The 12,500-nt window shown below is 46.5% G+C and overlaps 1 protein-coding gene across 1 annotated transcript; it reads right to left on the bottom strand.

The window, feature by feature from the left end:
- Window positions 1-3,801: 3,801 nt before the first annotated feature.
- Window positions 3,802-4,917, bottom strand: LOC307246006 (neurogenic differentiation factor 2-like; the record flags this gene model as incomplete). The annotated part of the gene is made up of 1 exon (XM_080021774.1): window positions 3,802-4,917. The coding sequence occupies one exon, from the start codon at window positions 4,915-4,917 to the stop codon at window positions 3,802-3,804; it is 1,116 nt and encodes a 371-aa protein (XP_079877900.1).
- Window positions 4,918-12,500: the final 7,583 nt, after the last annotated feature.

The following is a 12,500-nucleotide window of genomic DNA, read 5'->3' as shown; positions in this document are numbered from 1 at the left end:
GTGTGTGTGTGTGGAAAAGGGTCCTTTCAACCTTCCAGAAACAGTCCGCTCACAGTTCCAAGCTCCAGTAAAAGTGCATGACCATTAAAACCATGGCCGTGCGTGGACAGGCTCCTTTAGCGGCTCAGAATAATGAACAGATGCCTCTGAATTAGGAAAGAAACACCGGGCCTCCCACAAGGGCCACTTTGGCCGCCTGCAGCTGGCAGCAGGACGGGGCTGGTGGCTTCTCCTCCCCGCTCTCTGGTGCTCAGATATTTAGCGACTTGGCACCGGGATCTGCGATAAAAACCTAAGCCAACCACCACCCCACCAAAAAAGATAAAAATCGACACTATATCTGAGGTTGGGAGGAGGCCAAATAGGACCAGGCTACACCCAATTTTTTGTTAGGCGTTTTGGCCACCTTGCCCTGCCCTTCACCTTTGGACGGCGCAGTTAAAACTGTATTTCAGAAATAACACATCCAAGACCAAGTGCTATATAGGCCAGGAGTTCCCAAACTTTTTATGGCATGAACCCCTTGCCAAACTAGGCTCTGGCTCGTGACACCCCCCCCCCCCCCCCCCCCCGCAAAAAAAACAGATTTCTACATGATATCCCTATAATAAACGGTGTGTTGTGTCCCTATAATAAACGGTGTGTTGTGTCCCTATAATAAACGGTGTGTTGTAGTTTGTGTGGCGAGCAAAATGAGTCTAATCTAAAACCTTGCTGCACAAAAAAGGCGCAAATCCCACAAAAACAAATACAATTCACTTCATTAGTGAAGGTGGGTTTATGTACCGTTTAAAAAATGTATACAAAAAATGTACATCTAATTTGTATTGTTAAAAAATACATATTATTTTCCTGCGGACTCCTCTGCAATTCTTTCACGGAACCCCTAGGGGGCCGCGGAGCCAGCTTGGGAACCCTCTGTCTATCAGGGCGCACGACCACTTGTGTTACTGCTTTTATACGACATTGTACTTATATATATATATATATATATATAATTATAATAATTAAAATGCGTTCATATCATATATATATATATATATATATATATATAATTTTTTTTTTATGAATATATGTGGTTTTATCCTAAATTAATAAAGAATCTTTTTTGATGTGTTTTTTTTTAATAAATCAGTGGAATAAAGTCCTCCCAGCGCCACGGTTTGGACTTGATGTCAGGTTCTAAACTCCTGTTACAGAGATCTGAATGTGAGAATGAAGCTCTCCCAATTCACTTTTAACTGGTAAAACACTGTTATTCCGCAAAGTGGGGAACGACTTGAGCATTTCATATTAAAATTAGACACACAGCTCTCCTCTCAAACTAATGCAGTCCATTAAAAACATGTTTAATCGGGTGTTTGTGGTCTTTTGGCACCCGCCCGGTGCCCACTCACATGCACCTCCACTTAACCGTGTGATCCGGGCGGTGGGATGGAACTTGCCTCCTCCAAAATATTAAAATAAAAATAATGATAATAACTATACCATGTTTTTAAACACACTGTGGTGTTGCATCGTGTGGGATGTATTTGCTATTACGTCCTCGCCGAGGTGGGGTCAGATCCATGATGTGCTGCTTTCCCCTGGATGCCCGGTTTAAAAGGGCGCACGGAGCGCCAGGCACCAGTCCAAAAGATGCTGCCCAGGGCCCTCTCCTCCGATATACAGCCTGGACCGGTTCGGGTTGACGTGGGATTGTGTTCATGCGTTAGAGAAGGAGCTGCATATCGCCTCTGTCAGATTGAATTTAGGTAACACGGATCAGCTTCCTGGTACTGCAGGTTCCAACCCCCTCTGTTTGCACTGTGGTTAAAGAGTGTTGAATGATACTCATTCATTTTCATGTTTAGAGATAGTAGTTTAATTATTATAAATTAAATACACTGATTTGTCGTTGTAGTTGTTGCAAATTCAACAGTTTAAGGGATATTTCGATTTAAATGTTTAATTGCATTTAGAGAAACTGCATCAACAAGCTGGAGGTGAGCGGCCTAGAGGTTGAAACCAGAATCACTAATGGCAGAATACCAAATAATACACACGCACACACTCTCTCTCTCTTTGAGAAAGTCAGTGAATTATTAAATGCTTTTAGCGTTTTCTTTATTTCCACCGCAGAATCTTGAATGGGTACCTCCAAATCCTAATTGGAAGTGTTTGGTTTTTCGACCTTCATGAAGGGATTCATCAATCACTCTTTATTTTTTTTATTTTGGTGCAAAATTACCTCCATTGTTAACATAAGGCCTTTTCCTCTTGCCTGTGGACACCGTGCAGAAATACTATCAATTTTAGTCATATTTGAATTATTTACAACGTCTCATCTCATATATTGAAATAGAATAAAATGAGTGATTGGCACATAAATACGTTATTATTATTATTAGTATTATTTTATTTATTCTTATTTTTTTTAATTATTATTATTTTAATTGTTATGATTATTATGGTTATTATTATTCTTGTTGGTATTATTGTTATTATCATTATAATCATTGTTGTTGTTGTTGTTATTATTGTTATTATTATTATTATTATTTTATCATTTTTCCAGTTTTGCCATCGATGAAAGAGCCGATTACAGCAGAGCCTAATGAAAAGAAGAAGAAAACTGCAGAGGGAAGGGATTTTTATTTTATTTTTTATTCTCCCAAAGTTGACCTAATTGAATTCCAAATGAACTGGATAATGCTTGATTTGAGGCAGGTCCTTGGAGATGCTTTTGCAACCTTTTCGAAACTTTGTTCACCATCCACCTGTGAGTTGAGGCGTGTCGGGGGTTATTGTCTACCCTTCATTTATTGTTTTCCACCTCGACACTTTATTGTTGTCCCTGAGCTGCACCGCCGCCGTGCTTTGCAAATCTGGAAGTCTTTGTACAATTCCAATACATTGGAATGATATATGTACATGTACAAATACATATGAAGCCTCAACGAAATAATGATACGGACCTTATTTCACAGTGATGCTGCGTCTCTTCTACATAGAATAGGGTTAAAATAAATAGAGATTTGGTTATTCACAAATGCTTTCATCAGTTTTTCAATGCGATTGCACATTTTCAGGCTGTTTTTTTTTATATATTGTATGTTTATATATCATCCCAAACTGTATGAGAGTTGAAGCTGTGGTCAATGGAGACATTTTATTGACCATTTAAAAACAATAAGACGAGGCCTCCTCATATCATTAAGAGATAAATATGTTGATTTATTTACACAACATTGTCCAGGTTTTTATAGGTCTGTATTCATACGTGTCAGAGAATGGAATTAAGCGTGAAACCTTAATGAGGATTTACATTATCATTACCATTTAAAAACACAATGGCATGGAAATGGTCCAATTAATTTACAGGACTTTACCGAATTAAACTAATGTTTTGAAAGGCACAAAATTTGAAAATATATATGAAGAGAATTTCACGTTTTTTAGGGTGTCTCTCGTGTTTCCCAAGGCCCGGGGAGAACTAAGAGATAATAATTAAAGGTTGAACAGGCGTCACCTTCCCATCAAACAAAAAGACGCTCCTCTGGTGTCCAAACAGTCCCGTAATGCAATCCCATAATGTCCCTCATCCAACATCACACATCTCTATAAAACATGTTTTTATTTCTCTTGTCATGTATGCACAGGCCTGTACATCATTTCTGTCTTGTTGGGATCAAATAATATACATGATTATAGGATGACATCAATAACACGGAGGGGGATCAGGCCTTCTATCGTTCCCGACCCCGGGGCGGGGGCAGCGTCGCGGCGGCGCGTTCCGTGTCCGTGGGGCCCGCGCGGAGCTCAGCTGTGGAAAAACGCGTTCAGGTCCTCGTACGGCGGCGCGCGCTCGTGGTGCACGTGCACGTCGTGGAAGGGCGGGATGTTCTCCGAGTGCGCGCCGCCGCCACCGCCGCCGCCCCCGCGCGCTCCCGGGGGACCGAACTGCATGCCGTGCGCGCCCTGCGCCCGGGACGCGCTCAGCCCGGAGTAGTGCATAGAGTAGTGGAAGCCCCGGTCCGTGTCCGCGGGGTCCGGCTGCCGCCCCAGCCCGTTGTGACACCCGGGCGGGCTGTGCGCGGCCTCGTAGTCCGGGCTGCTGTATTCCGGGGACGTGCCGCCGCCCGCCGCGTACACGGCCTCGTACCCGGAGCCGTACGCGTGGCCCCGGAGATTCAGCCCGCCGGAGCCGGACTGGTAGTGCGGGCTGGCGAGGCGGGCGCAGGGGTACGGGTACGGGTGCACGGAGAACGGGGAGCTGGGCACGTGGAAGCGCCCCGGGTCCGCGCACTGCTCCGTGAGGAAGTTCCGGGTGTTGAGCTGCAGACACCCGGCCACCAGGTTGGTGGTGGGCTGGGACAGGCCCTTGCACAGCGTCTGCACGTAGGACACCACGTCGGGCCGCTTCCCGTTGCGCAGGATCTCCCCCAGCGCCCAGATGTAGTTCTTGGCCAGCCGCAGGGTCTCTATCTTGGACAGCTTCTGCGTCTTGGAGTAGCACGGCACCACCTTGCGCAGGTTGTCCAGCGCCGAGTTCAGGTCGTGCATGCGCGTACGTTCGCGCGCGTTGGCCTTCTGCCGCCGCACCTTGGAGCGCTCCGCCCGCGCCGGCGTCATCTGCCGCTTCTTGGGGCCGCGCTTCTTGGGCTTGTCGCCGCAGTTCTCCTCCTCCTCCTCCTCCTCCCCGCCCGCCTCCTCCTCGTCGTCGTCGTCGTCGTCGTCGTCGTCGTCGTCCCCCGCCAGCTCGGAGTCCGCCCGGCTGCTGCCGCCCCGGGGCTCCGCGTCGTCCGGCTCGTCCTCGCCGAGGTGACCCGGCTCCCCGTCCTTGGTCTTGGAGCCCTCGCTGCCGCTGTCCTCCACCCAGCCCGCCGCCAGCCGCTGCACGTCCGGCAGCACCTCGCTGAACAGGCGGCTCAGCATGTCGGAAAGCACTGGAAGGCAGGAGGGAAAGGGTCAAGCTGGAGCTTTGAGGGAGCTGTGCCAAGGTGATCCGAGCCCTGTGTTCAGTTTGCCTGGTCTCTGTTGAGCTTCTATCTCCTTCCCTTTTACTTTATTTGCTTCAAATGTTTATGTCCCCCCTCCTTTTATTTCGTTATTCTATTTCAACGTGTTTATTATTGAAAAAATCATCCGACTCTGTGACTATGTTTTACTGTTGGTTTGACAAAATGTTCTTATTCGCTCTGGACAAAGCGTCTGTTAAATGATGAGTATATTGTGCATACTCTGTATATATAGTACATTTATATATGATTCTAAAGCTTATTTTTATCCTGTGTGCAGCAAGTTTTATGTCTTGGCGAATGAAATCCCCTGCATAAAAAAGCATTTGCTTTTCTTCTGTCTTTATTATAATAAAATCTTAATCAGAATAAAATCTGATCCGCAGACAGGCCCTGGTGTTTGAGAAAAGCAAAGAAACGTTTTCGTGACCACGGAGGTGAAATGTTACTTTCATTGGTTTTGATTCGGTAACGAAAGGCAACAGATTTACCGACCCTGGGGTTCCTCCGTCTGCTTTGTCCACTGGCCCCCAGGGGCCCCTTCCCCCCGCCCTCCCGTCCCGCCACCAGAATAATAACCTGGCTGCATTCCAACACAGCACGTCCATTCATCAACACCGTCTCCATTTTATATTCTATTACATATGATCATTTAACATTTATTCGAATTTTACACGACGCCTTTTTTTCTTAGGCAAAGCAAAGTGTTAATAGATAAGGTAAGGAAGAGTATAATAAAATATAATATAATATAATATAATATAATATAATATAATGTAATGTAATGTAATGTAATGTACTGTAATGTAATATAAAATAATATAATATAACATAACATTTACATTAAGATCAGATCAGATAAAACAGAACACTTTATGAGTTCCCGAGGGGTTCGGATGCACATTCTGTCAGTATAAATGTGTGAATTATACTTTCCTAAATAATATAAAAGAACCTTTTGGTGATTACCAGCAGCCTGACAGGACGTCTCTGCCAGAACTGAATTATTTGGGAGGTTAATTAAGGACTTTTAAAAACGACGTGTTGCATTCCAGCTCTCAAAAGCCATTAACAGCACAAAATATTTATTACAAATACACACATGATGAAACGACAAAAGAAAAAAATATATACTAGGACTAAATTATTAGGCTGTCGTATAAAACCATACAAATAACGGTACAGCCTTTTCTCAGATGTATCTAGAACATACAAGCGCGGGGGGGGGGGGGACAAGATTAACACGTTGAAACCTTAAATACGTTTAAATGGTTGTGAATTAAATTCGTTGTAAATAAACGCTTGTACAAAACTGTTATTATTATCATTTATTATTATTATTATTATTATTTATTATTATTCGAAGGATGAAATGCTTCTCTTTTAAAAGGTGCTCTGAGTGGGAATATTTGACGTTATATGTGACATTTGATGCTTGTACAAATATGACAGGTCACAAAAAAACCCTATAACCCCCCCCCCCCGTGCGCGTCAAGCTCTGCTGTGTGTGCGGCGCGCACGGCGCCTCATTTCTCCGTTAATCTTATAAACACAATGTAATTAACGCCAACCAATACCTTGTCAATTAGCCTGTGAAACTCTGTGGAGAATTATATCCCCACTGTGCTTCACACAACTACACACACACACACACACACACACGCACGCACGCACACACACACACTCATATGCACGGACAAGGACGCCCACTTACACCCACACACGCGCACACGCGCACACGCGCACGCACATACACGCACGCACACACACACACACGCACACAGATGGAGACACAGTCCTCTCGGAAAATGTTGTAAATAATAAAATCCCAGACCGCGCCTTCATTCTTTGAATCCCTTTGAAACAGAACAACGGTGATGGTCGTTTGGTATTAAAAACATATATTTCATTAATGATGGAGCATGTGCATCCCGGGGATCGGTCTCCATTGGGGAATTTGTCGAAAGTTAATCCGTCGACCCGCGCGGACGGATCAATCTCCTCCACGAGATCAAGATAAATGATCAATAAAGTCTTATCTCGTGTCGTCTCACCTCGTGTCGTCTCACCTCGTGTCGTCTCACCTCGTGTCATGCTGCCTGTAAAAGGAGTAACGTCCTGATCCCATCTCACGCGGAGGAGGATCAATAATCAAAACCTTTATTCTAACACCCGAGAATCAACACAACCCATTCCGGCCTCGTCGCTCCGCTCTCGACGACGAAAGAAAGGAACGAGAGGATGGAAATGTCTGTCCCTACCTCCACAGTGGAGCTCGTAGCGTGCGCGGTGTGTTCACAGCATCTCTCTCCGGGCGCCCATCGCGTCCACAAGCCTCTTTCCGCGGACGCTGCTGTAGGCGCGGCACCGCGCACCGCGCACCGCGCACCGCGCACCGCTGCTGTTATCCCTGTCCGCACGCACGGAGCCACTGTGGCATCTCAGGACGGGGACCGGGGCGGGCTGGGTACCAGCTCCGGTGCCAGGCCATATGGCTGGCACGTCACTGGCGGGAGCCGTCACATGAGCGCGCTGATTGACGCGCGGAGACGGTTTCCCAGGGGGCGCGCACCATCTGTCAGTGCGCACTGCGCGCACACAACCATGAGAGAGAGAGAGAGAGAGAGAGAGAGATAAAGAAGCAAGAGCTGAAACCTTCTATCCAAAGGATCTTTTTGTGTCAGTGAGCTGTTTGGGATTTTGAATTTAAAAAAACAACATTATTATGAGATTATAGAGATAGGCCTACTATTTATTGCTTATTATTTTGTGTCGTATGTGATGTTGCTTCACCCATATACCGTTTGTAAGTGACCAAAAACGCTAAAATGAAATTGATTGTGATGTTCCAGTGTGAAAATGAACATAGAGGTGATTGTCTTGCACGTTTTATTGTGAATAGTATTGTTTTAAAATGAAAATATTCAGGATGAGGCCTACTTAACCATGTATTCATTTATTATTATTGCTATTACTATAATAATAACAACAACAATAATAATAATAACAATAATAATAATAATGGTTATTATTGTTATTATTATTATTATTATTATTATTATTATTATTATTATTATTATTATTATTATTATTATTACTATTATTATTATTATTATTATTTATTTTATTTTTATTTTTTATATATATTTTTTTTATATTGAATCCAAAAATACACAATTGATTAAAGAAAGACTAGCATACAATATTGAAGCCCTTTGGGGGGGTTCTCTCATTGTTCTTCTTCTCAGAGGGCGTCTCATCATGGGATGCTGCAGATACCATCAGTCTCCAGTTAATAACAGATAAGGTCCCACTCATACCTGGGATGGGGGTCAGGCCATTGCACCAGATATGAGATGATGATTGTGTTATTACGGGGCCACGCAGACACAGGCACACGCACGGGGCCCTTAATTGGACAATCGGGGTCCATCGTGAAAGATCAGGGTGCAATTGCCTAAACGAGTCAATTGAAGTGAGTTAAGCAGTGGAGCCTGGTGCAGAGGCGTGCCAGAAGGCCTGGCAGGGTGCAGCGGGCAGACCGGTGCCAAAGGTGGAGAGGGAGGGAGAGAGAGGGGGTGGGGGGAGACAAGGGAGACAACAAGGAAGACAGGAAGAGATAGGGAGAGGAATGAATGAGAGGTAGAGAGAGAGGGGGGGGGAGGGGGGCAGACATCAAGAAGGATGGGAGAGAAAATGGGAGGAACGGAGAGGAAAGAGAGGGAGGGAGAGAGAGAGAGAGAGAGAGGGAGGGAGAGAGAGAGGGAGGAGGGGGCGACAAAAAAAGGGAGGAAGTGAGCTGACGCCATGTTTATGTGTTCTCATTAGTGGAAGAGACAATGAGGAAGAAAAGAAGCATGACAGAGAGAGGGAGGGAGGGAGGGAGGCAGGGCGGGAATGCCAAAAATGCCTTTTCTTTATTCTCAAAACCACAACTGTGACTCCTACTGCACCACTAATAATAATTAGAAGAAGGAAAGTGGAAGGTGCCAGATTCCGAAGGAAACACTAAACGGAGGAAGCCGCGAACACCTGGAAAGCAAAGAGTTCTGGCAGAGGGATGGAAGAGATGTAGCGCCGGTCGTGGAACAGATGGATGGAAGGATAGATGGATGGATGATAGGTTGGATGGGAGGATGGCTGGAAGGATGGATGGATGGAAGGATGGATGGAAGGATGGATGGAAGGATGGAATGATGGATGGATGGAAGGATGGATGGGTGGATGGAGGTATGGATGGAAGGATGAATGAAGGATGGATGGTAGGATAGATGGATGAAGGATGAATGAATGGATGGATGGATGGATGGATGGATGGAAGGATGTATGGATAGATGGATGGATGGGAGGATGGAAGGATGAATGAAGGATGGATGGTAGGATAGATGGATAGATGGGTGGATGGATGGAAGGGTGGATGGATGGGTGGATGGATGGAAGGGTGGATGAAGGATGGAAGGATGAATGAAGGATGGATGGATGTATGGATAGATAGAGGGATGGGTGGATGGAAGGATGAAGCCAGAGCGGAGGTCTGCATCACGCAAGCCTCCGTGATGCAGACCCTCAAGGTCACTGGGGACTTCCTCAGACCCAGGATGCCGACTGGGCGTCACAGTGAGGGAACCTGAGGAGGAGGAGGAGGAGGAGGAGGTGGAGGAGGAGGGGGAGGTGGAGGTGGAGGAAGAGGAGGAGGAGGGGGGGGGGGTGGAGCAGCATCTTTTACACCTCTATTTAACCAGGTGCCCTCGCGGCTCCGTTCCCCGCGGCGCTCTTTGATTTATCGTCGGGCGTAACTCCCACCATCACCACCGTCACCACCGTCAGCACCGTCAGTTGGACGAGAAAGGTGGACGTTGGTCGTCATTAACCATTTCGACCTAATTCGATTCAACTCCATTCAATCTTCGTTGCCCCACCAGGGAAATTCCCTTCTCAGCTGCAGTTGTCAACACAACATAAAACCGCGATAAAGCAACAAATGTCAGCGTTCGCGGTCAAATGGGCAACGGCTGATGGATGCGAACTGAGCTCGGAGCTCAACCCACACGTCCATCACCATCTCCTGGAAGCGTGTGGATGTATTTCTGTTCCTGCAAGAGAAACCTGCTTCTGGTGCAAACAAGCAAAGGGGCGCCATTTTGATTTTGACTCGATGGGCTGCTCCACCGATGCGTTCTGAACAACATCCAACCAAACGCCAAAGTGTTGATGACGCGTCGTCATTTCAACCGGATCAGCGCGAACCAAGGCGAGGGAAGCGTGAGAAGCGGGAGACCGTCTGAACGTCACGCATGTTCTAGCGACGTCTGACGGACGCCGGGCGGCCGTCTGGTCGGCACCTGTTTGGTGTGTGGCCCGTGCCATGGGGCCCGGGTTCCCCGTGCGTGGAAGCCGTGCGGAGACCCCGCGGACCCCGGCAAAAGACCCGACCCGGGCGGGAAGTGTTCCGGCGAGAGGCCCGGACGCGCCCACACACGACGGGCGGCCTGGAGCTCGACGCGCTGCGGAGAGGAGGAAGATCCGCAGCGTCAGGGTCCGAGACTCACCCCCTCCGGTGGGTCCGGACCCCAGAGTAGCCGACCCGGAAGAGCCGGAAGAGAACCTAAAAGTGAACCCAAAAAAAACCCTGAGCTGGATCCTGGAGCTCGGGCCGGAGATACAACCAACCGCCCACGGAAGCGCCATGGACGCTGATGATGTTTTCCTTGTTCGGCCTTGGCAACCCGCCCCAGAGCGGTTGATCAGGATCCAGCTCTGCGTCCCCACGGGGACAGTCTCAAAAATGCTCAGATACCGCTTGGGCTTTGGGGGAATACGTAGTTGACTTCAGCCCAAATTCCCATTCCCGCCCCGCGAGACGCTGGCTCACGCGGGGTGGGACACCTGGAAACCAGTCAGTGATTTCTAGGACACCCGCACTCGTGCTGCGGTGGAGGTTCCCAGCAAAGCCACCGTGAGAAAGTAGAACAAGTAGAGCAGAGCGTTTGGAGGAGCGTGTTGTGTGGCACGAGGGCTCCCAAACTGGGGTCCGTGCCCCCCTGGGGGTTCTCGGAGGAATTGCAAGCGGTGCGGCGCAAAAAAAAATAAAAAAATGTTTTTTATGTTTTAATGTTATTGTTCTGCATGTTTTCATCAAAAAAAATAAAAATAAAAAAATCACAAAATATGTTAAATTAACTCCACTGATGAAGGTTACATTTTTGTGTGAGTTTTTCCACTTGTTTTTTTTTTTTTCAGTTAAATGACAAACCATACAGTTTATTAAAGGCAGTGTATACAACGTGTTGTTTTTTTTTGTCGGGGCGTTCCTTGGTCTTGTACAAGAAAAGATGTTGTATTCATATAATCACTAACAATGTATTGACATATGAACTAATGGAATACAAATCACTAGAACGCAACACGAATTTGACTTGCACTGTTGCGTCAACTTCTGCCGTGATAACAGCTGAGAACTTCGCACCAGGGATGAGTAAAAGGTTTTCTCAAACCGTCTTCTCTCCTTGATTTGGTGTTTTCTGCGCAGGAGGGAGTTGAGCACACGAGGCTGGAGCTCTACACGCAGCAGGGTTGAGCTGTTTGCAGAAAATATTCAAGAGAGATTCAAGATTCAAGATTTTTATTTGTCACATACATATACATATATATATCAACATTCAGATGAGTCGCATGAGTCTGTGTATTCTAGGTATGGTTCGTCAAGTTGGTTGTAGTTGAGTTATTTTGAGAAACAGTGTTTGAAAAGGCTGTAGTTTTTGTTGAGTCGCAGACTCGCTTTTCAACACGAGCGGATGAAGTTCTGTTCGTTGGCAGGAGCGTTTTATCACACAACGCGGTGGCGACATCTAGTGGTCAAAAGCCGTCATTGCGATCTAAATCCAATCGCTTGCGCAGAAGTTGCAGACATTTTTGGAGATGGAAGGATCGATGGATGAATATTATTGGATGTGTAAAGATAGTTTAGTAGCTCGTATTTCTTTCGTTCACAGCTTTGGCGAACATCGCGTGTGTGAAGGCAAAGTGACTTTGTCTTTTGTCGCCATTTGAATCATTAACCTCTATGAACCACGAGGTGGCGCAAACTCTTCATAACGAGAGAACTTTGGGTTTTTGGATCTTTACAAATTTGCAGGATGGGGACGATTTTTTTTGCGGAGGAGGACAAGTGTGTGTGTGTGTGTGTGTGTGTGTGTGTGTGTGTGTGTGTGTGTGTGTGTGTGTGTGTGTGTGTGTGTGTGTGTGTGAGTGTGTGTGTGTGTGTGTGTGTGTGTGTGTGTGTGTGTGTGTGTGTGTGAGTGTGTGTGTGAGAGTGTGTGGGTGTGTGTGTGTGTGTGAGAGTGTGTTTGTGTGTGTGTGTGTATCTGTCTGTTACACTGTATCCTCCTCACACTCAATCTTTACACTTCGTTTCCGTCTCTATCTCTCTCTCTTTCCCTCTGTTACTGTTACTTTTCACCCTCGTTATCCTCTTCACGTTCCCCTCGTTTTCCTCCTCCT

Source organism: Zeus faber, assembly GCF_960531495.2.
Source record: "Zeus faber genome assembly, chromosome: 20".
NCBI lineage: Eukaryota > Metazoa > Chordata > Actinopteri > Zeiformes > Zeidae > Zeus > Zeus faber.
Note: the sequence above shows the minus strand (reverse complement) of the source record. Positions and strands in the feature narration are given on the sequence as shown.